At 37.9% G+C, this 24,607-nt stretch overlaps 1 protein-coding gene across 1 annotated transcript in view; it reads right to left on the bottom strand.

Moving 5' to 3' along the window:
- The window catches only part of ANKIB1 (ankyrin repeat and IBR domain containing 1), a 184,243-nt gene that overhangs the window by 80,243 nt on the left and 79,393 nt on the right, over nt 1-24,607 (bottom strand). The window contains 2 exon segments of the mRNA XM_045288798.1: nt 4,543-4,725; nt 15,209-15,509. Coding sequence (XP_045144733.1) covers nt 4,543-4,725; nt 15,209-15,509 — 484 coding nt within the window.

The following is a 24,607-nucleotide window of genomic DNA, read 5'->3' as shown; positions in this document are numbered from 1 at the left end:
AAGAAAAAGTTAAATGAGCTGTTATATTCTTAGGAAATATTTAAATGCATATAATCAAGCATGTGAAATTATTAATTTAAAAATTTCTCAGTTTCAACTGGATTATGGAAGCGAGAAAGGTAGTCCTATGTTCCACTGCTAGAGATTTCAAACTCCTCTTTTGCTAACTCTTTTCAGCTGGAGAGTGCAGCCTGGAGATCTTGTGCTGGACCATTCCAAAACAAAAGCGCCACACTATAATGACAGTATCATCATACTGTAAGGTTTTCAAATTCCACATATTCCAAAAAAGCATTAGAACTTAAAACCTATAATCCCATTATTGAGCAATAATCACAATAAAGTCTTCATGTATTTTTACGTAAAATTTATTTAGGCAAATAAATTGTGCATGTTTATTTAGGCAGGCAGTTAAATGATAGAACCAACAAACATTTACCTTTATTAAAAGTTATAAAAATTTACTTTCAACACAACTTTTAAACTATCTTCCCAAAAAAGAAAACTCACTGGAGTTATTAAAGAGCTACCAACAGTGGCTGTGCAGGCAGCAGTGCTATTCTTAAATTCATGTATATTATTTAATTTGAATGTATTCCTTTTAAATAATGATAAAGACAAACTGAACACATTCCATAACAATTTACTGTATGGGGTGGGGGTGGGAGATAAGGAGAGTAAGGGTGTTGGGGGAACAATGTACGCGGCAGGGGAATTTCTAGAAATGATTGTGATTAACCATGAAAAAAAAATGTTTTAAAATTGAAAACACACACACACACGAACCAACAATCTACTGTTATATATTCTATTATACTTACATGAAACTGTACATATATACAGGTATCTCATGAACTTAACTGAAAAAATAAATGAAAATATAATCACACTATCCTATATACTGATGGCATTAATACCAAACATAAAACAAACAAAAATTTGAAATTTTAGCAAAACTATCTTTAGAAAAATCACCAAACATAGCATATACTTTATTTTTAAACTAATTTATGAAACATAAATCCCCCTGCAAAAACCTAGCCCACTCTTACAGTGTTAAATTTGGAATACTCACTGATGGGATTGTAAAATGGTATAAGCACTAAGGAAAATGGTTTGGTACTTCTTCAAAAAGCTAAAAGTAGAAGTACCTTATGATCCAGCAATCCAATTCCTAGGTGTAAATATTGCCTAGAGATGCACAAGCAGTGACACAAATAGACACACAATAGACGTATACACAACTGTGCTCACTGTATCAGGATTCACAATAGCAAAAAGATGAAAGCAAACTAAGTGCGCAGCAACAGATGAGTGGAAAACAACCTGTGGTACATACATAAGATGCAATATAAGCAACCATCAAGAATCATGAGGAGTCAGCAAAACCTAATATGATGAATCTGGAGGACATACGGACAAATGATCTCACTTTTATAAAAAGTAAAGACTGGCTATATATCTAGAGAAAGGGCTATTCTTTGATGGTTACCATTCGTTATTTATGTTGATGCAAGGGGCAATAAGCAATATGGGGGAATCTATATAACTCAAGCGAGGTAAATGAAGACACTAAAATGTGCATAAGAATAGGAACAATTTTGGTAAATGCTGTGTATAACATAATTTTACAGCAATAATGAAAAATGAGTGGTTACACAGGTTAAGTGCATATATACATATGGGTTTCAAAAAGTTCATGGAGAAATTCTGTATAAGCATTGTTCAGTGGGAACCTAACAACCTGCTGTGTTAACTTTTCACTGAAAACACAAAAGATTTTTAAAATAAATGTCTATAGTATTCAATGCAATACAGAGGTTATATACTATTTGTGTACATATAACTTTAACCATTACAGCTGATACTACTCATCTCACACCTCCGCATTGGTTACTGTCAAATTTGTATCAATGCCAAAAATTTCAGAGTTTTTTTACTACTGTCACAAATGTGAAATATTGGATAAGGAGACAGTCAATAAGTAAGGAGTGAATGTATTCTGAATTTAGACTTGAGACTCTATTGCCTCAGCAATAAGAGTGAATACGTTCTGATAGTCTCAATAGTAGTAGTTGCATATTTCTTTATCTACATTTCCTATATGTTGTTATTCACATTATCCATGATTATACCTAATTTGTGTTGAGCCAAATAAATCGAGAGAAAATGGTTAATTTCAACATGATTATAAAGATTAGAATGTTAGAAAGTAACCAATAGAAATTTAAATAGGTTATATTAGAAGAAAAATAGTTCTTGAAAGAGAAAGACAAGCTGCTTTCATGAACATGTAACATATTCACTCCAAATCATTGCAAAAGAACTGTAATTAGGTCAGACGAAGCATTTCAATACATTACTCAGTCCCAAATGGGCACTGGCTCTCTCTTCCACAGGAAAGATTTAATGAAGGTGCCTTTCTCTTTCCTGTTGCAAAGATAAACTGCTTCTATTTTCAGATTAAATACAAACCAGCAATAACCTCCAAAACAGTCAGCACCAATACAAAGAAAAAAGGAAACTAAAAAGACACAGGATATAAAGTACTGCTGTTCTTTTGCACTGTTGCATACTCCTGCTGCTGTAAGACAACTAAAGAAATGTGAAACAGTCAAGCATCTTAGTTTATCTCACACTACTCGGATATAATGATAATTATCTTTAACAGCAAATTCAGAAAAGGCTGACATAGATAAGTTACCGTATATACTCGTGTATAAGCCGAGTATTCAAGCACATTTTTTATTTTTGTTACTTAGGTTTTTATTTTTTTAATCATTTTATTGGGAACTCGTACAACTCTTATCACAATCCATCCATCGTGTCAAGCACATTTGTACATTTGTTTCCATCATCATTCTTAAAACATTTGCTTTCTACTTGTGCCCTTGGTATCAGTTCATTTTCCCTCCTCCCTCCCCGCTCCCCCATGAACCCTTGATAATTTATAAATTATTATTTTAGTATATCGTACACTATCCAATATCTCCCTTCACTCTTCTGTTGTCCATCCCCCAGGCAGGGGGTTATATGTAGATCCTTGTAATCTGTTCTCCCTTTCTACCCCACCTTCCCTCCACCCTCCCGGTATTGCCACTCTCACCACTGGTCCTGAAGGGATCATCTGTCCTGGATTCCCTGTGTCTCCAGTTCCTATCTGTACCAGTGTACATCCTTTGGTCTAGCTGGATTTGTAAGGTAGAACTGGGATCATGATAGTGAGGGGGAGAGGGGAGGAAGCATTTAAGAAGTAGAGGAAAGTTCTATGTTTCATCGTTGCTACACTGCACCCTGACTGGCTCATCTCCTCCATGCGACCCTTCTATAAGAGGATGTCCAGTTGTCTACAGCTGGGATTTGGGTTCCCACTCTGCACTGCCCCTCATTCTCAATGATATGATGTTTTGTTGTTTGATGCCTGATCCCTTCGACACCTTGTGATCACACAGGCCAGTGTGCTTCTTCAGCACGCTTTTAAAGCAGCTTTTGTAGTAAAATTTGGTGCCTCGGCTGATATTCAGGTTGCCTTATACTCGAGTATATATGATATGGTATATGCCAGGCATTGGGCTACACATATACATGTGCTCTTGCTGTTAGGTGCCTCCAAGTTAGTTTTGACTCACAGCAACCCTATATACAATATCATAAAACAATGTCTGGTGCTCTGCCATTCTTATGACTGTTACATTTGAGCCCACTGTTGTAGACACTGTGCCAATCCATTTCCTTGAGGTCTGTAGGTATGATCTCCTTCTCTTAGGACTGGTTCCTCTTGAAAATATGTCCAAGTGATGTGAGGTGAAGCCTCAACACCCTCACTTCCAATTGAGCAGTATGGCTGTCCTTCTTCCAAGACTTACCAAAAAACTAGAAGAGAATATTGTCCCAGGAGCCAAAGGAGAAGAGTATTTCACAAAGAAGGGAGACTTCGCTGTGTTGTATTGCTGAGGAATTCAAGTAATATGAGCAGATAGAAAGTAACAATGGGTATTGGCAACCTGGTGACTCCAGGTGTCCTTGCCAAGTGTAGTTATACATCATAGAAGGGAAAAAATTCACACTAGTGGGCTGACGAGAGCGGAAGGTGAGGAAGTCAGTATGTAGTAAGTTAACTTTTAAGTCTTGCTTTTTTGCATATGAAGATCAGAAACAGGGAAGTGCAGCTGGGTGGGCATAGCTTAGGGATAGGGTATTCAATAGAGAGGTTTTTTAATTTTAAGATGGGAGTTACTAAAGTGTGCCTATAAGGAAAATCCAGAAGAGCGTGAGGAACTGATGAACTTGGGGTTGGAGTCTTACAGCATTAGTAGCGCATAGGATTCATATTTTACATGAGCACCTCTTATATGTAAGCAAACCTTTTTACATATATTGGAAGACTTCCCTTCGAGGTTTTCTAGATCAGTGTTATAGAACTGTCATAGACAAGAAGGTAGTATATTGTGATTAAAAAGATCACACAAACTTGGTTTTAAAGGAAAATACACAAAAACATTTAAAATATTATTACATGTTTTTTTCCATAAGAAAAGTTACCTCTCGTTTGTCTAATGCAGCATATTCAGCTTCTATTTCTTCAGCTTCTGGATCCCGTGAAAATACCATTTGAGATTCCAGATTGAGAGCCAAATCTTTGTGGTGTTGCTTTTCTGCACAGTCACAAGGAGTATCCTTATTTTCGTTCTCAGCAAACAGGTCTCCTCCGTGTTTTACTAGAAGCTAAAAAAGTTTGTTTTTAAAAACTGCAACCATAGATTTAAATGTCTTAATTTTATATAAAATTTAGAATCACCTTAAAATGGTAACATTAGAACAACAAAAACTGCAATAGCACGTACACGTCTCTTGGAGTTTGGGAAGCAATGACCCTTGCATACATAGAATGTGGCTCAGGAATCTGTTATCTGTTTATCACCCAATCTATTCAAGGGGAGTCCTGGTGGTCATTAGTGGGTTACATGTTGAGATGCTAACCGCAATGTCAAGTCAACTGACTACTGGGTCCAACCAGCTGCTCTGTGGGAGAAACATGAGGCTTTCTACACATGTGATGATACAGTCTTGGAACCCCACAAGATTTAGTGGCTCAATGACAGTGAGTTTGGTTTGGGAGTCACATCATTATGGAGTCCTGGTGGTGCTAACTGGGTAAGTGTTATACTGCTAAGTGCATGGGTGACACTTCAAACCTACCAGCTGCTCTACAGGAGAAAGATGAGGCTGGCTGCTCCTTGTAAGGATTTACAGTCTCAGAAACATGAAAGAACAGTTCTACCCTAGAAGGTATCCATGAGTCAGAATCAAATTGAAGGCAGTGGATTTGGTTTTGGTTTTTTAAACCCATTCAATACTGAAGACTTGCAATAAGTCCACAGACTTTTCATACCAAATGGTAATAGCAGGACTTTTATGTTTCCCCCTCGATTCATAAGTAGAGTTCCTATGAAATCATAAAAGAAAGAAACAATTACCTTTAATTTCTATGGGCTACAATTTAGAGCAGTCCCAGACTTTTAAAAAAAGGGGGTGGGGGTGGCTACTAAATTACACCAACTAACACATAAAACCTAAAATAATACTAATATATTGTAAAAGTATACATGAAATGATACACAGACTATATATAAAATAATGTGTACAAAGCATAGTTTCCAGGGAAGGAACTTGCTTGGGGTGTGAGCTGCCTTTAACAGCTCATTGCAAAACAAACACTGCACATTAATTTGACTTTTCTTTTTTTTTTTTTTTTAGTAATAGTGAAATCCTCTGTGGATGTCTTGTTAGTGAAAACTGGGAAAATCCTCTTTAGGTTAACCAACAGGCACTAGTCTTTCGTAAAAGCACAGTGGCATGAAACAAATGTTTGAAAAGCAGAGGAGGCCGTATTATAGTGTTTAGCTTTTCAGCTTCAGATTATTTAATATCTAAAAATCTAAAGACAAAATGAGCTACTTTGCTTCTGACTGCTGCAGAAAAACCAAGAGAACTGACTTTGGTTTTCTATTTTTGGAATTGTAGAAAATTATTTGTAAAATGAATACTAGGATAACTTTCAAAGTCATGATTTATTTTCAGAACATATAAATCATAGGAGATTCTAAACTCTAGTAAAGATGACATGTCATCTTTAAGTTAATGCCTACTTAACAAAAAGCAAAAGCAAAACCTGTTACTATGTCATTCTAGAACCTTGTTAAAAAGGTGTGTATTCAGAATGTGAACACTATACTTCTAGGGGGAAAAGGTGTGTGTGGAAGAGGGGATGGGTGAAAAGTGATGTTGAGAAAGCACTGGCCAGCATCACAGGTAGAGCTGTTTTTCTTTTCTTAAACATTTTATTGATTTGAGTGAAAGTTTACAGAGCAAATTGGTTTTCCAGTGAACAGTACATATTTGTTTGGTGACGCTGAATGTAATTCCCACAATGTAACAGCACTCTTCCATTTCCTCCGTGTTTACCATTTTAGCATAGTCGTCTTTCCTTCCTTTCCTGGCTTCTGAGGAGCTTTATCTTTTGAGTAAATGCTGCCCTTTAATCTTGTATAACACAGTTGATTATATTAGACAGTGTGTACCTTCCTGGTGTTGTTGTTCATTTCATAGGTCTGTCTATTGTTTGGCTGAAAATTGAGCCACAAGGTACAGGGTGGAGAAGAGCTAGTCAGTTCCATCATTCCCTATCAGACAAGTCAGACTGGTCTTTCAGACTTTTGAGTTTGGTTCTACATTTTTGTCCTGCTCTTATCTTGGACCTCCTATTGTGATCCCTTTCCGAGCAGTTAGTAGTGGTAGCTGGGCACCATCTAATTCTGGTCCCAGGATCATAGAAGCAAGGATTCATGCGGCCCATTCATCTTTTGAACTAATTGTTTCTATATATCATTGATATTTTTTCACTTTTCTTTGCTGTAGACTAAAAGAGACCATAGTTGTCCCTTAGATGCCTACTCAGAAACTTTTTTTTTTTTTAACATTTTATTAGGGGCTCACACAACTGTTATCCCAATCCATACACACATCAATTGTGTAAAGCGTATTTGTACATCGTTTCTCAAAACATTTTCTCTCCATTTAAACCCCCGACATTAGGTCCTCATTTTTCCCCTCCCTCCTCGCTCCCCCCTCCCGCATGAGCCCTTGATAGTTTATAAATGGGTATTTTGTCATATCTTGCCCTAAGACCCCAGTTGCTACTCACCAAACAAAGATGGAGAACATGTCTTTGTGCACTGCATTATGGCAACTGACCTTGGTAACTCCTGAGACTAGTTGTGCCAATTGACCTTGGTGTTGTCTGAGAATACAGTCCTCAGGTCAGTGATTTATTCCTTCAAGGTAATGGGTTATGGCTAGAAAGTTTTTTATAACTTTGCTCCCCTCTACTACATTCATGGATATAATTGCAGCACATATAAAAACATATGCAAAATATCATGTCAAATCTCTATATATTCATTAATGTAGACCTATTTGCCTTGCCACTCCTGTTCATCTGAGTGATTATGTACCTATTTATATATTATTGGTATTGCAGGATTGTTTGAATCATAATATTTACCTTGTTGTTTTAATGCTTGTCCTCATCTTGGGGGGGGGGTCTTCCTTTGTACTGACCTACTCCTATTGTACATTGACTTTTCCTTCACCCATGTTAACGAAAAGAGGGCTTCAAAAAATTTGTGGAAAAATAGAATTGAAAGATAATGGAAGTCCTCTCCAGTGTCTACCCTCTAGATAGTGATTTACCATAAGGGGGGATTTCCTGCCTTGATTAGTGATCAGTCTTTGCAAGAAACTCCAAGTGATTTTGAGTGAGGCTTAAAGATCTTTGTCTCAGTGTTGTAATAAGTACTTGTATAGAAATCCATATAATTCCATGGTAGGATGGAGGATCCATGATTGTAGCATTTGCGTCAGCAAGGAAAATCAATGTTACTTCTGGTGTATAAGCTGAATAATGGCGTTATGCCTGACATGAAGAGGTACTTGTTAAAAAGTCATCAGCTTGCTGACCTTTGGGTCATATAGTAGGCACTACCAATAGGTAAAAGATAGATTAGGTGTTAACACCCGCTAAATTGCTGTATAACATCAGATGTTTTGCTCTTATCTAATAGGGAGTGACTGCTTTCTAAAGGTACAAGGACTAAATAGTTTATCCTCACTGAAATCTGTTTAGCCTATCCTAAACACTGGTGACATATCATCTATTTAGTCTTCTCTTCCTTTCCCATCTCAGGAAGGGTGGGGGAGCACTCAGTATTCAAGACAAACCCTTCCTCACCTTTAGACCCATAATCTAAATGGCTGGTGACTCTGGATAAGTCCTTTAGCTTATTAAATGTTTTAACACATGTGCACCTGTGAAATCAAGTTTATATAATGTTGAGAAGACAGAAAGCAAGATGATACCCAAAGCCTGTTCCATCGTTTGGTTTTCTCCAATGCGCGTACTCCATCATTGATCTCTGGCTTTCTATTGGCTCCTGACACAGGGGTCTCAGCCCACTGTTTAACTGAATCCTGCTATCCATTCAATTTTCCTTCCTAATAATACTGTCTTTCTCAGCCACATTTCTCAAATTAGTGACTGATATCCCATTTTATTTCTCCACCTCCTCATTACATGACTCCTTCCATTACTCCCTGCAATCTGACTCCTAAACTGACTATTTTACTGAAACGGTATTTCCAAGAGTCATTCTCATTCTCACTGCCATTGAGTCAATGTTGACTCACAGCGACCCCCTGTGGATTTCCAATACTCTAACTGTTTGCAGGAGTAGAAAGCCAAAGTTTTTCTCCCAAGGAGATGCTGGTGGTATTGAACTGCTGACGATTCAGATCAAAACTCAACATGTAACCACTTCACCACCAGGACTCCATTATTAATACCTCAACTCTCAAATACAACAGCCTGCTTCAGTCTCCCAATTCCTTTGCCTTTCTGCAGTATGTTATATGAGGACTACCTCCTTGTCTTAAATTCTACTCTTGGCATCCTTAGCACAGTATATTGGTTTGTGCTTTTCCGCTGCTTTGATTTCACTTCTCTTTACACTTGGGCATTCTCCAAATTTATGCTGTGACTTTAACTCCGTTATTTTATTTGTAATTTAACTAATTTTCTTTGATTATCTCTAATATCTTGCTTTTAGCCATCAACTCTATTCAGATAACTGCATTCTAAATCGCTACATATTCTTTTGAACCACACATCATGTCGTCATTTTCAATAGCTTATTTACTATTTTGTGTTAATAAGCTTAAGGCTTTAATCTCCATATTTCTAAATGAACAGTCTCCCTTCTTTGAAACTGATACCTCTACCTCATCTAACTTTTTAAATGTCTGTTAATTGTTGGCAGGATCCAGAGTCATCCAAGTTCAAATCCATATTAATTTTATTTCAAAGTTCAGTTAATCTCATTTAATTCTAATTATAGATGTGCTGTCAGATAATTATAGAAAACGTGATGAAATCAAAGACATATATCATCCAAAGATAGTTCATTTTTAATATTAATATAATAAAATAATAACAACCTCCACCATTTTTAAGACCTTCTTCCTTGGTTTCTCTTATCAATGAATCTAGATACCAAATGCTACAAGTTCTTTATCAATGTCTTTTGCATCTGACATATTCTTTCTAAGTTTACATGAACTCAGCAAAGGTTTTCGAACTGTGTAAAAATGACCTGGGTGACCTAACAGTCTAATTAAGTGGGCCTGGAGTAGGGATTAGGTGTCTACATATTTTACAGGTCATTCCAACACAAACCATGTACTAAGTCAGGGCTCATCAAACTTTAATATGAATATATCGTATATACTTGTCTATAAGCCAAGTTTTCGAGCACATTTTAAATGCAGTTTTTGTGGTAAAATTAGGTGCCTTAGCTGATATTCGGGTCGGTTTATACTTCAGTATACAGGGTAAATCACCTAAGCAGCCTTTTGTTAAAATATAGGTCCAGATTCAGTAGGTCTGGAATAGGGCCTAAAACTTACATTTCCAATAAGCTCCAGTCACTGGTGGCAAGGCTAGTCTCTAGAAAACGTTAAGTAGCAAAGTTTTAATAAACCCCACTTCATCGTAGGGAGGAGACAAACCAGTCAGGGTGCAGTGCAGCAACGATGAAACATACAACTTTCCTCTAGTTCTTAAATACTTCCTCCCCCCACTACCATGATCCCAATTCTACCTTACAAATCTGGCTAGACCAGAGGATGTACACTGGTACAGATAGGAACTGGAAACACAGGGAATCCAGGATGGATGATCCCTTCAGGACCAATGGTGAGAGTGGCGATACCGGGAGGGTGGAGGGAGAATGTGGTAGAGAGGGCGAACCGATTACAAGGATCTACATATATATAACCTCCTCCTTGGGGGATGGACAACAGTAAAGTGGGTGAAGGGAGACATCGGACAGTGTAAGATATGACAAAATAATACTAACTTATAAATTATCAAGAGTCCATGGAGGAGGGGGAACTGGGGAGGGTGGGGAAAAAATGAGGAGCTGATACCAAGGGGCTTAAGTAAAAAGCAAATGTTTTGAGAATGATGAGAGTAACAAATGTACAAATGTGCTTTATACAATTGATGTATGTGTGGATTGTGAGAAGAGTTGTATGAGCCCCTAATAAAATGGGAAAAACAACAACAACAAAAAAAACACCACTTCAGTGCTTCAAGTCTTCCTCACTTTCAGCAAGCAGAATTATGTCCCTGCATATCACAAGTTGTTAATAAAAGTTCCTCTAATCCTGATGCTGTTTCTTCTTCATACAGTCCAGCTTCTTGGATTATTTGCTCAGCATACAGATTGAATAAGTATGATCAAAGCGTAGAACCTCGATGCATACCTTTTCTGATTTTAATGCATACAGTAGTTTGAGCAATTGCTTCTTGCTCCATGGACAGGTTCCCCATGAGCACAAAGAAAGTGTTTTGGATTCTCATTCTTCTCAAGGTTATCCCATAGTTTGTTATGATGCACATGGTCGAATGTCTTTACTTAGTCAACAAAAATCAAGTAAACATCTTTCTTGCATTCTCTGCTTTCAGTTAATAGTGTAAAAAAGACTACATTAACATGGTTAAATTTTTAAGACTCTGTTGAGAATTAAAATGATTTATTTAAAAAGAAAGAAACCCTGCTTAAGATGTATCCCCATTAAAATCTACACTACAGGACAATCATCAGACTAATTATTTGGATTTAGTACATCCTGGTTGGTAACACCTCTATTCCTTTTAAATAACCTTTTTCATTATTCTTCCACAAACAAAGCAAAACAAAATCCTTAAATGTGACTATGTTTGAGAACTGAAAAAGTGTTTCTCAAGCTCAGTATGTATACAATTCGTGAGAAGTTACTACACTGGTGGTGGCTGGGTGGACACCCCATAAACCAAACAAAACCCACTGCAGCCATCAAGTCATTCTGGACCCATAGTGAATCGATATAAGGTTTCTGAGATGATAAATCCTTATTGGAACAAATAGCTTCATCTTTCTTCCAAAGAACAGTTGATGGGTTTGAACCATTGAATTTGTGGCAAGCAGCAAACTGCCTAACCCATGGGTTCTAATTTGAAATTTGAAGAGCTGATAAGGTCAGAGAATTTGAAGTTCTAAACAGTTCCCAGGAATTGTTGATGCAAGACTGAGGATTACATTTTGAGCAACCTCTTTAAACATCTCAAACAAATCTTACCTGTTCACTTCCTACAAGATAATATATCTCAAGCATACAGAATGGTTCCGGGAAGGAGATGAGCCAGTCAGGGTACAGTATGGCACCACTGAAACATACAACTTTCCTCTAGTTCTTTAATGCCCCACTCCCACCCCACCACTATCGTGATCCCAATTCTACCTTAGAAATCTGGCTAGATAAGAGCATATACATGGGTATAGGTAAGAACTGGAAACACAGGGAATCCAGGACAGATAAACCTCTCAGGACCGAAATTGAGGGTAGTGATACCTGGAGGGTAAGGGGATCTATATATAACCCAAGGGGATGGACAACAAAAAAGTGGGTGAATGGAAACCGGTCAGTGTAAGACATGGAAAAAAATTTTATAAATTATCAAGGGTTCATAAGGGAGGGAGAGGAAAAAATAAGGAGCTGATGCCAAGGTCTCAGGTAGAAAGAAAATGTTTTGAAATGATGGCACAAATGTACAAATGTGCTTGACCCAATGGATGGTGATAAGAGTTGTATGAGCCCCCAATAAAATGATTAAAAAATATATATATTTATATATATTAATATCTAACGTGATTTCGACTTCCTGTCATTGCCATTAGCAATCACTGCATACAATCTTAACATGATAACTAGTTATTGGGGGCAATAATGAAGTCTTAACTCTCGTGACTAAAAATTAGAAAATTGAGGCCCAGATATACAAAGCTACTCAATCCTTGAACTGGAACTACAATTGTTGTATTCTTTCCATAGTTTTTAAAAACTACAGGTGCTAACACCACAATATAATTAGGTAAAACTCTTCTGACTGACCTGTGAATGCTTTTTTTGTTGTTGTTTTTTTAGAAATTGGCTTTATTTGTGATTTGTTTCTTTTTTTTTTTAAAACATTTTATTAGGGGCTCATACAACTCTTATCACAATCCATACACACATCAATTGTGTAAAGCGCATTTGTACATCATTCTCAAAACATTTTCTCTCCACTTAAACCCCCGACATTAGGTCCTCATTGTTCCCCTCCCTCCCCGCTCCCCTCCTCCCTCACGAGCCCCTGATAGTCTATAAATTACTATTTTGTCATATCTTGCCCTGTCCGATGTCTCCCTTCACCCATTTTTCTATTGTCCGTCCCCCAGGGAGGAGGTCACATATAATTCCTTGTAATCGGTTCCCTCTTTCCTACCCACTCTCCCTCTACCCTCCCTGTTTCACCACTCACACCACTGGTCCTGTAGGGTTAATCTGCCCTGGATTCCCTGTATTTTCAGTTCCTATCTGTACCAGTGTACATGCTCTGGTCTAGCCAGACTTGCAAGGACGAATTCGAGTCATGGTAGTGGGAGCGGGGAGGAGACATTTAGGAACTAGAGGAAAGTTGTATTTCTCATCGTTGTTACATCGCACCCTGACTGGCTAGTCTCCTCCCTGAGACCCCTCTGCAAGGGGATCTCCAGTGGCCTACTGATGGGCTTTGGGTCTCCACTCGCACTCCCCCCATCATCCTGTGAATGGTTTTAATGGCTTTTCAACGAGGTGTGAAGTGCTCTGATGGCAGCTGAAGTGTCAAATAAGCCCTGTGGCTGCAAAGAGGCAAGTGTGACTTAACACCTTTGATTTTCTAGTGGCCTCTGAGCTGACACTAAGTAGCTACATTTACTGCTTGGAATTAGCAAACAGGACAGAGGTGCACAGAAAATACCAAAGATGGCATTCATTTTTTAAAAAGGCTTTCCAGAAAGTGATGTTGCATCTGCAACAAACCTTTAGTGTCCAGTGTTTCCACCTTAATGAATCACTAATGCAGTGAAATGTAATGACTAGGCTTGTTCTAGAGGTATACCAAGGGGAATGGGGAAGCACTGGACTTTTGAATTGAACTTTGTTAATAGGCCTAACCCATCATCCCTCTCCATAGTCACCTAAATGCAAAGTGAAAAATAAAAACACTCAGCACGTAAGAAAAGGCATTATTTATAATATTCAATTCTTGTAAGATCTTGCTTTAGTGGAGGTCTATTTTGGTGTGCTGTGCATTCATCAGCTAGTATTTTTTTTAAAGTCTTTTGCAAAACTAAATCTCACAGAATTTGTTATACATTGGTAATATTATTTTGTGTGCCTAAAATAAAATTCTGAAGAAGCACCTCAATATTCCTCTCAGAATTCTTTGGTATCAAGAAAGACTCCCTCAGCAAACTAAGACTCACAGGTCACTCAAATCTGGCCTGCCGCCCATTTCTGTATGACATATGGATAAAAATGGTTTTCACATTTTTAAATTTTTGAAAAAAGTCAAAAGAATGTTTCACAAAAATATTTAAAAACTCAGTATTTCAGTGCCCACAAACATAGTTTTATTAGAACATTGCTATACTCATCTATTTACATACACTTATGGCTGCTTTCAGGCTATAGGCAAGTAGTTGTGACAGAGACCACAGGTCCACAAAGGCTAAAACGTGTGGTCTTTTAAAGAAAATGTTTGCTGCCCTACTCCATAATTCTCTGAAACAGAAATATCCAGTCCTGTGCCATCCTACAATCATTGTTTTAGCTCATTGTTTCAGCCACTGTGTCAATCCATAAGCTTTGTGATGTCCCCTGTACATTTGTGAGTGTGAGTATACATTACATATATGCAAATATTCTTATCAGTATTTTAAGTTTTTCCAATAGTAGAGTACATTGTGGTAACAAGGAAACTCTGTGATCTAACCTATAACAGTTCCCAGGAAAACTAAAATATATGTATTCAAAACAAATGCCTAAAAAAAAAACCCTCAACAATTTCTATGAGTTCTGTCTGACTTGACATGTTTGTTGATAGCTGAGGAAAAGTTTTGTTGTATGTATAGTATATAATAGTAATGATACTACAAAGAATATATCTATAAAGAGAGAAATTTAAATATTGTATGTACTACAAATTAGGAGCACTTCAATGCAGACTATGAAAAAATAGACATTTTAAAATTGTAAGTATTTGTAATAATATTCCAATAAACACATTCATTAACATTTAGTCTTTGTTTAGGAAACTGATCATCTGTACATAATACAAATATAATTTTAAGCATCTCAAGATTTGCCATTTTTAACATGTATAAATTTTATTCACTGGTCATTAAAAATCAGCAATTAAAACTAAAACTATTACTCTCAATATGATAGTCTTAATTGATTATTATTTTAAGAGATATTAGCACAATTTTAATTAGTGTTGATTTCATTTTATTCCCAACACTGACTGTTCAGTTGTTTTTTCATCTTTTTTTTAAATTAAATTTTTCCACTTCTTTCCTTAAAACAAAGGAGTTACTTTATTACAGAGAAGTCCAATTTTCAGAAGACCAGAAAAGGGAGAATACTGATTAAATTAAATGTTAAGACAAACAAAACAAAGTGACTGATTTGTACATATTAGCAAAGCACACATTTTACCATGAAGAATATAAAAAAACAAAGTTACCTCTACACAGGTTCTCATCCCTGAGGCAGCAGCATAGTGCAGGGGTGTATTTTTTTTATTATCAACAGCATCAATAGCTGCTCTCTCATATTCGCCTTGGTCAAGTTTTGCTCCTTTCCATCTTAAAATCATCTGCAGACAATCTGCTCTTCTGTAATCATCTTCAGCGGGACGTGCTATGCGAGGATGAAAGGCTCCTTCAGAAATCATAATTTGAGGTCCCATACACAGCAAATGCATAGATGTCTCATTGTGCACATTCCGTTTATTTGGATTTCCATCTCTACCGAAAAGAAAAGTCCTAAAACGGTAATGCAAGAAAAGGACAAATACACAAAATAAAAACACATATAACAAATTTAAAAGATTAGCTCTATTTCTAAACTAATCACCCAAGCATTTACTTTACAACAAGTTAAAATTATTCTTATAGTTTAAAAATGCAGATAAAGATTTACAGCCTAAACTGGACATCCGCTTACTTAAGGGTCGCAGGGAGGAGACGAGCCAGTCAGGGTGCAGTATAGCAACAATGAAACATACAACTTTCCTCTAGCTCCTAAATGCCTCTTTCCCTCCACTATCATGATCGCAATTCTACCTTACTAATCCGGCTAGACCAGAGGATGTACACTGGTACAGATAGGAACTGGAAACACAGAGAACCCAGGACAGATGAACGAACCCTTCAGGGCCAGTGGTGAAAGTGGCGATACCAGGAGGGTGGAGGGAAGATGGGGTAGAAAGGGGGACCGACTACAAGGATCTACATATAACCCCCTCCCTGGGGGACGGACAAAGAAAAGTGGGTCAAGGGAGACATCGGACAGTGTGACACATTGACAAATTAATAATAATTTTAAATTATCAAGGGTTCAGGGAGGTGGGGGGAGGAAATGAGGAGCTGATACCAAGGGCTTGAGTAGAAAGCAAATGTTTTTTGGGTTTTTAAAATCATTTTATTGGGGGCTCACACAACTCTCATCACAATCCATACATCCATCCATTGTGTCAAGCACTTTTGTACAGTTGTTTCCCTCATCATTCTCAAAACATTTGCTTTCTACTTGAGACCTTGGTATCAGCTCATTTTTTCCCTTCCCTCCCTGCTTCCCCCTCCCCCATGAACCCTTGATAATTATTATTTTGTCCTATCTTACACCATCCAATGTATCCCTTCACCCACTTCTCCAATGTCTGTTCCCCAGGCAGGAGGTTATTTGTAGATCCATGTAATCTGTTCCCCCTTTCTCCCTCACCTTCCCTCCACCCTCCCGGTATCGCCACTCAAACCACTGGTCCTGAAGGGTTCATCTGTCCTGGATTCCCTGTTACCAGTTCCTATCTGTACCAGTGTACATCTTCTGGTCCAGCCAGATTTGTAAGGTAGAATTGGGATCATGATAGTGGGGGGAAGGAAGCATTCTAGAACTAGAGGAAAATTGTATGTTTCATCACTGCTACACTGTACCCTGACTGGTTTGTCTCCTCCCCGCAGCCCCTCTGCAAGGGGATGTCCAATTTCCCACAGATGGGCCTTGGGTCCCCACTCCGCACTCCCCCTCATTCACAATGCTATGAGTTTTTTTTGCCTTTGATGCCTGGTACCTGATCCCTTTGACGCCTTGTGATCTCACAGGCTGGTGTGCTTCTTCCATGTGGGCTTTGTTGTTTCTCAGTTAGATGGCCACTTGTTTATCTTCCAGCCTATAGGACTCCAGATTCTATATCTTTTGGTAGCCGGGCACCATCAGCTTTCTTCACTGCATTTGCTTATGCACCCGCTTTGTCTTCAGCAATCGTGTAAGGGTGAAAGCAAATGTTTTGAGGATGATGGCAACAAATGTACAAATGTGCTTGACACAATGAATGTCCGTATGGATTGTGGTAAGAGTTATATGAGCCCCCCCAGTAAAATGATTAAAAAAAAAAGATTTACAGCCTAGGAAACGCTATCTCACTCATTGCCATCAAGTCCATGTGGACTCCTAGTGACCCTATAAGGACCGAACAGAACTGCCCCTGTGAGTTTACAGGACTGTAACTCTTTATGGGAATAGAAAAATTCATCTTTCTCTAAAGGAGCATCTGGTGGTTTCAAACTATTGGCCTAGCAGTTAGCATCACTATGCTCCAGAGCTCATAAAATGTTAATGGGGAAAAAAAGAATGACAACCAGTTTATTTTTGTTTTTTCTCCTATCTTACCAATATTAATACACAAATGAAAAACTAATTTAAAATTTGAGCTTTATTTCTAAACTGATTACTCAAGTATATACTTCACAACAGGCTGGATTACCTATTCTTACAGTTTTAAAATGCCCATAAAGATTGACAGCCTAGGAAACGCTATAAGGCATTTCATTTCTGCTCAAGAGGGTTGCTATGAGTTGGAATTGATACAACAGCACACAACAATCTCTACAGGAGGAGATTTTTTTCTGCCTTACAGTTGCTGGTAGGTTCAAATTGGCAATCTATCGGTTTGTAGTCAAGTGTTTAACCACTGTGCCATCAGGGCTCCTTTCTATAACAGTAAAACTCAAAAAATAAACTTGCAATAAAAAAGACGAGTAGGGAAGGAAAAAAGTTAAGAGCGGGAAAGCCAAATGACGGAAAGGGAAAAAAGAGGAAGAAGGCAAAGAAAAGGAGAAGGAAAGGAATAGGACAGAAAGGAAAGGCAAGAGACAATTTATAGACTAATATGACAATACATAAATGTCATTAAACATCCTATTCCCACTGGTTTCATTTTTCTTTACTGTTTTGCCTATTTCTCTTGTATAATATGTATATAAGGATGGAGGCAAGATAAGGACAGTAAATAATGCATACGCTTGGCACTAAATTTTAAATCTAAGAGAAAATTTTCTATTGGCAGGCAATTTATGCAGATAATACTTCAAGGAGAATAAGTTGTGATTCATTTCAGAAGACTAATTCCATAATGGGAATCTTTGACAAAGATAAGTCTAGGTGAACTGCCACAACTATAATCAAACCTACATCTGAGGGTTATGCTTCAAAAAGTCAAACCAAACTCACCCCCATCAAGTCATTTCTGACTAACACAGATCTTATAGTTTAGGGTAGAACTATCCCTGTGGGTTTCCAAGACTAACTCTGTACAAGAGTAGAAAGCCTCATTTTTCTCCTGTGGGGTGGCTGGTGGTTAAATGAACTGCTGATCTTTCGTTTAGCAGCCCAATGGGTAACCACTATCCCACCAGGGCTTAACATGAACTAGGCCCATAGGATTGATAACAGCCAATTCAGTGGCTATACTAGGCTAATGAAAATGGGTTGAAAAGACCTGCTACACATGATTAACCTATACTAGATGACATACAATAAATACACTATGAAATGAGCTTAAAAGTCTGAACCCAACTTTGAAATTGAGTGCCTAAACTTACTGAGGAAGGGTGAGAGGTCAATAGGATTCCTATGTCCAAGTCTACCACAACACAAGAGAGCTGAAGTACATCCTAAATCCTACATGTCACATTGTTATATTTAGGATGTTTGCTTAGGACACTTGGTTCTGACCCAAAAGAAATTCACATAGGCTTTTCTATTTGAATGAGTCAGACAAGCTGGAAAACTAGTATGAGAAAAAAGCTAAGCGTCTAGTCTACAGTAGTAGCAAGTTTGGGACAATTGTTGGAACAACTCTGGATCTTTCTTATTCTTACCATTCAAGACCCTAGATAATCTTATCAGTATAACCTGTCAAAATTTGAATTGTGCTGAGAGTAGGTATATCATCCCTGGAGTAGGGATAGATAAAATACTATTACTTAGGCATGGTGGTTATGTGTTGGACTGAAATCTACAAGATCCAGATAGAAATTAAACAGTTACAGTTTCATAAACACATAAGGGCAGTTCTATCCTATCCTATAGAGTCACTATGAGTCAGCATCAAATGGATAGCAGTGAGTGAGTGAATTATAATAATCATGTCAGCTCCTCATATTCCATTGGGACAATACAATCAGAACTATAATAGATGTCAGTCTGTAGATACTGGAATCTTCACTGTAAGCTAATGTGGTAGAAAAAAGAATGGCTTCCTAGTTCCAAGAACCTATGAATATAATATATGATTTGGCAACAGAAATTCTGCAGATGTGACTAAGTTAAAGATGTAACCTGGAGAGATTATCCTGGATTATCATAGTGGGCCCACTGTAATCACAAGTCCTTATCTAAATGCCATGGTCAGAGAGAGACTAGAAGATGCAACATTCCTGGCTTTGAAAATGGAAGGAGGGGACATAAATCAAGAATGCAGGTGGCTTCTAAACTTAGAAACAGCAAGGGAACAGATTCACCTCCAGAACTTCCAGAAATAACACATTTCTGAGAACTTGACTTTAGCAAGTAAAACCCAATTTTGGTCTTCTGGCCCACAGAATTGTAAAATAATATACTTATGTTGTTTTAAGTGCCAAGTTTGTTACAGCAGGGATAGTGAATGCATACAGCAAGGAACCCTGAAAATAAGAATCTGGGAAGTCACATAGCAGCAGACAACCTTTTCTGTGGAGAGGCAGGGGAATTTATCACTGAGTAAACCCTCTTTGGGAAAGGCTCTGGTTCCTACCCTGAAGAACATAAAACATGTTACAAGGAGAAAGACATGAGTTATCAAATCTAAAGAAATCTCTCTCATGCACCACCACCCACCCCAACTGCAAGCACACACATCTAGGACATTCTCCAGAGTGCTCAATCTGTTTAGCCAGAATCTAACATCCATAATTTGGTCTGCTAGCACACGTCCCAATTTTCTGTATGACTTGCTCAGAAACCTAACCATGCATAATTTCCCTACAATCCTTCATAGTTGTTATGGCTTTCTGACACCTCACTTCCTACAATACATGTGTAGGTTTCTCCACTGCTGGTTTTGCTACCTGGTGTCCCTGAAATTGACTCAGAACAGTTAAGCAAACGCAATCCTGTTTAGAAGCTTCCAGGACAATGTGTTTCTGTTTATATGTGGACTTTCTGTTTCTAGGTTTATAGTCCTAAGATTATTTACTGAGCCTTGCAGGATTGCTTATTTAGTATGTAAACAAGGCCCATAAAACCCCTACAGGGATTGGTCAAGTTGTTATGCAAACAAAGTGACTGTACCTTACTTATGAGGATGGGTCCGTTTTGTAATCCTGCTAGACTTAAAAGAGCCAGTTCCACATAGGTTGAGGGGGCCCTGCAACTAACAGGAAAAGGAGGGAGCAGGATGCATCTTTTTGATCCTGTACTAAGATCTGAGACAGAACAACAGAGAGCTTTAACACTGAAGACAGTGTGGATATATCAGTTCAGCTGTACTCGGGCCATGAGCAAGTTGTTTGCTACCTCTCTAATAAACCCATATCATGAATATGTTCTTTGAGATCTGCACAGCAATTGTAACAAATGAACCCAGCAGAAGAGTACAGATGCTGTGAGAGAGACATACTGGTGTCAGAAATGGTAAAAGGGTTGGAGTGGAGGTATGTCTGACCTTTACTTCAGAGGAACGCTTTGTGCTGCTGCTGCTGCTGCTGCTTATTCCCCTGAAGTTAGAGACCATTTGCCACTATTACACTGCCGGTTTGCATAAAGCCTCCTTTCCCAGTTCAGTGGGGCATTCTCTTCTTTGTTTTCACTTAGTACGCTAAGTGAATACTTAGAATATAACTCATTATATTCTACTATAGTTACTTTCTTACATGTTTCCTTCCCCTACCTAGTTTAGAAGCAGAATGTATAACCTGTTCTTTCTGGAACACCAACATAGTGTTAGGCAAAAACAGATCCTATTTTGATAAAAGACTTGAATGCATATTAAACTTTCATGCTTTTGATGAGTGACACAGGATAAAGTGGTGATTTCCTAAAACAGGCAATACCACCCCCTGGTGGGGCAGGTGAGGGGTGGGATGATTCAGGAGGGCAGCAATCTAACTACACTTCATCTTGGATTATGGACTATAGTGCAAGAGCTTTTAATTGTCAGGGAAACACTGTCGTTTTTTTTCTTCTGAAAGTTTGGGAATATATGGGATAGAGGTTCTCTCAAGCCAGTACTCTACAGATAGAGCAATATACTGATCAAGAACATAGCATCTAGTCCAAGGCTGCCAGGTTTTCATCCATGTTCTATCACTTTCTGAGTGAGTTTGGGCAGGTTAAACAGACCTTATTAACTATTTTTGTTTAGATACTTTGGTGGTAAGGGGGGAGGGCTTACAAGAAAAATCTGTAAGAGCAACAACATTTAATTTCCATTGCTATTTTTAATAGAAAAACTTGGAATCTACTTAGAAATATTTAATAAGGTTTTTTTTCCCAATGCATTCCCATCCATCCAAATTATAGCAACTCTATAGAAACCCACAGCAAAGAGGAACTGCTCTATGAGGTTTGCGGCTGTCTAGTTTTTATCTTTACAGAAGCAGATGGCCTCATCTTTCTCCAAGTTCTAACTGGTGACCTTGAAATTGAGTGACCTTGAAGTTAGCAGCCCAGTGCTTAACTCACTGTACCACTAAGGCTCCACATAGGAGAAATGAGGAATATAAGCTATGGCAAACCTACATCAACACAACAGAAACTTAGTCCTATTTTAAAAGTCTGCAAAAAGCTTATAGCTAAATGAAAATGAGAACATGACTTCATCTTTTCCCCCCACAATCCTCTGGATAGCTATGGATATAACCTAGAAGGGAGCATGGAATACTTCTAATTATTTATAGCAAGAAAGATTTTGAGTAATTTTTGTTTGTATATATATGAGGGGGCCTCAAAATTTCCTGGGAAAAAATCTCATTATCTTTTCATTAAAATTTGTTGCAATGGCATTGACTTTGTCAGAGCTATATATCAAACAAAGTCACTCCAATTGTATTAATTCCTACTCACAGAAGACCTTCAGGACAGAGAAGAACTGCTCCTTAAGGCTGCAGAGTCTTTACAGAAGCAGACAGCTTCATTTTTCTCCTGTGGAACAGCTGGTGGGTTTCAATGTCAGCCTTCCATTAGCAGCCCAATGCTAGTGCTGTCATAATACAAATACTACAAATGGTTGGCCTTAACAAACAAGTTTATTTTCTCAGAGTTTAGGAGGCTACAAGTCTGAATTCAGAACACTGGCTCCAAGGAAAAGCTTTCTCTCATTGCTGGCTCTGAAGGAAAGTCCTTGTCACTTTTCCACTTTTGTTTCTTGGTTCCTTGATTTCATGTGGCCTGGCGCCTATCTCCCTCCATCTCTGCTTCATTAACTTACCCAAGCTAGTCTTTTATATCTCAAAAAAGATAGAATATAACCTATGCTTCCCTTCCAGGTTCTATCCATGTGCCCAGAGGATTGTGAGTTATGCTACCCCAAACCAAACCCATTGCATTCATGACAATTCTGACTCATAGCAACTTTCTGGGACAGAACAGCCCCACAGAATTTACAATGCTGCCACATCTTTTTCCTGCAGAGCATTTGGTGGGTTCAAACCACTGAATTTTTGGTTAGCAGTGCTAGCTTAACCACTGACACTGGGGCTCTTTTTTGGGGCACACAACTCAATCCATAACTGTAATATTGTATATAATAGATTTTAAAAATTCTCATTCATATTTCCTTATATTTATAATAGTTGAATTGTCACAATTGATAATAGCAGACTAAAAGTAAAACCATACTCTAAAAATCTGAGCATTTCTTCAAAGAAAATGCTATTGATTTTCAAGGCATTATTATAATTTAGAAGATCATTAAAATTTATCAGATTGTATAAAATTCTGTATAGTCACATTGACCTAGCCTTTTCTCTACTGATTTCCAATGTAGTTATTTTCTCTTTGAGCTTGTTCAGGAAACCTCAGGTTTTATAGTAGAGTTAAACACAAATTGGGAGGGCTGTTAGTCAGTATGGAAGGATAGCTCTTCTCGGATATGCAGCTTCCCTAGACCTTTCCAACACAGAGAAGGAATGCGAGCCGCTTTTCAAATGTTCTCATCTCTAATCTGCCAGGCCCTAAATGATCAAACCAAACACAGTTATTATTCTGGAGTTAAAACTGCTTCTTGGTACATATTTACACAGAAATTATTCTCATTAGACACAGTACGATATTTGCATAAACATGTTATGTTAAAACTATCTATGCAATTGTGTATTCTAATTTTATTGTTATACATTAGTAGTTTCTCTTGTTTAAATTCCATGTAGATTTTCCCTAATTTACATAAATATCTAAATGGAATGGGAAATATATAAATGATGTATGTTTTAGATAAGCTCCTTCTTTCATTCTTGTAATATGTATTTATTCATCTCATAAAATTATTAAACTTTTGATGAAATACTACATTTTTATATCCATGCATTTGGTATTTCAGTAAACAAACAATTGCCAGTAAGGATGCCAATTGAAAAACAATATGGAAATACCATAAATAACAGTTTAGTTGTTTTTGGGTCAGGTATTATTTAATACTTTTTCAATAATATTTTACAACTATTATAAGAAATAATCTAGTTTTGTGTACCTCTTTTATTGTTCTTATTTACGTAATCAGTGGAACAATAAACACTTTTTGGTATATGTTTTTTTTAATCCTTTTATTAGGGGTTCATACAACTCTTATCACAATCCATACATACATCAATTGTGTAAAGCACATTTGTACATTCATTGTCTTCATCATCCTCAAAACACTTGCTCTCCACTTAAGCCCCTGGCATCGGCTCCTCATTATTCCCCCTCCTTCCCCGCTCCTTCATGAACCCTTGATAATTTATAAATTATTTTGTCATATCTTACACTGTCCGACATCTCCCTTCACCCACTTTCTGTTGTCCATCACCCAGGGAGAGGTTATATGTAGATCCTTGTAATCGGTGTCCCCTTTCCACCCCACCCTCCCTCCACCCTCTCGGAACCGCCACTCTCACCACTGGTCTTGAAGGGATAATCCATCTTGGATTCCCTGTGTTTCCAGTTCCTATCTGTGCCAGTGTACATCCTCTGGTCTAGCCAGATTTGTAAGGTAGAATTGGGATCATGATAGTGGGGGGAAAGAAGCACTTAGGAACTAGAGGAAAGTTGTATGTTTCATCATTGCTATGCTGCACCCAGACTGGCCTGTCTCCTCACTGTGACCCTTCCATAAGGGGATGTCCAATTGCCTACAGATGGGCTTTGGTCTTCACTCCACAATCCCCCCCTCATTCACAATGATATTTTCTGTTCTGATGATGCCTGATATCTGATCCCTTTGACACCTTGTGATCACACAGCCTGGAGTGTTTCTTCCATGTGGGTTTTGTTGCTTCTCAGCTAGATGGCTGCTTGTTTACCTTCAAGCCTTTAAGACCCCAGATGCTATATCTTTTGATAGCTG

The sequence above is a fragment of the Echinops telfairi genome, unplaced genomic scaffold, assembly GCF_000313985.2.
Source record: "Echinops telfairi isolate 266 unplaced genomic scaffold, ASM31398v2 ScPeMD7_23;HRSCAF=83, whole genome shotgun sequence".
NCBI lineage: Eukaryota > Metazoa > Chordata > Mammalia > Afrosoricida > Tenrecidae > Echinops > Echinops telfairi.
Note: the sequence above shows the minus strand (reverse complement) of the source record. Positions and strands in the feature narration are given on the sequence as shown.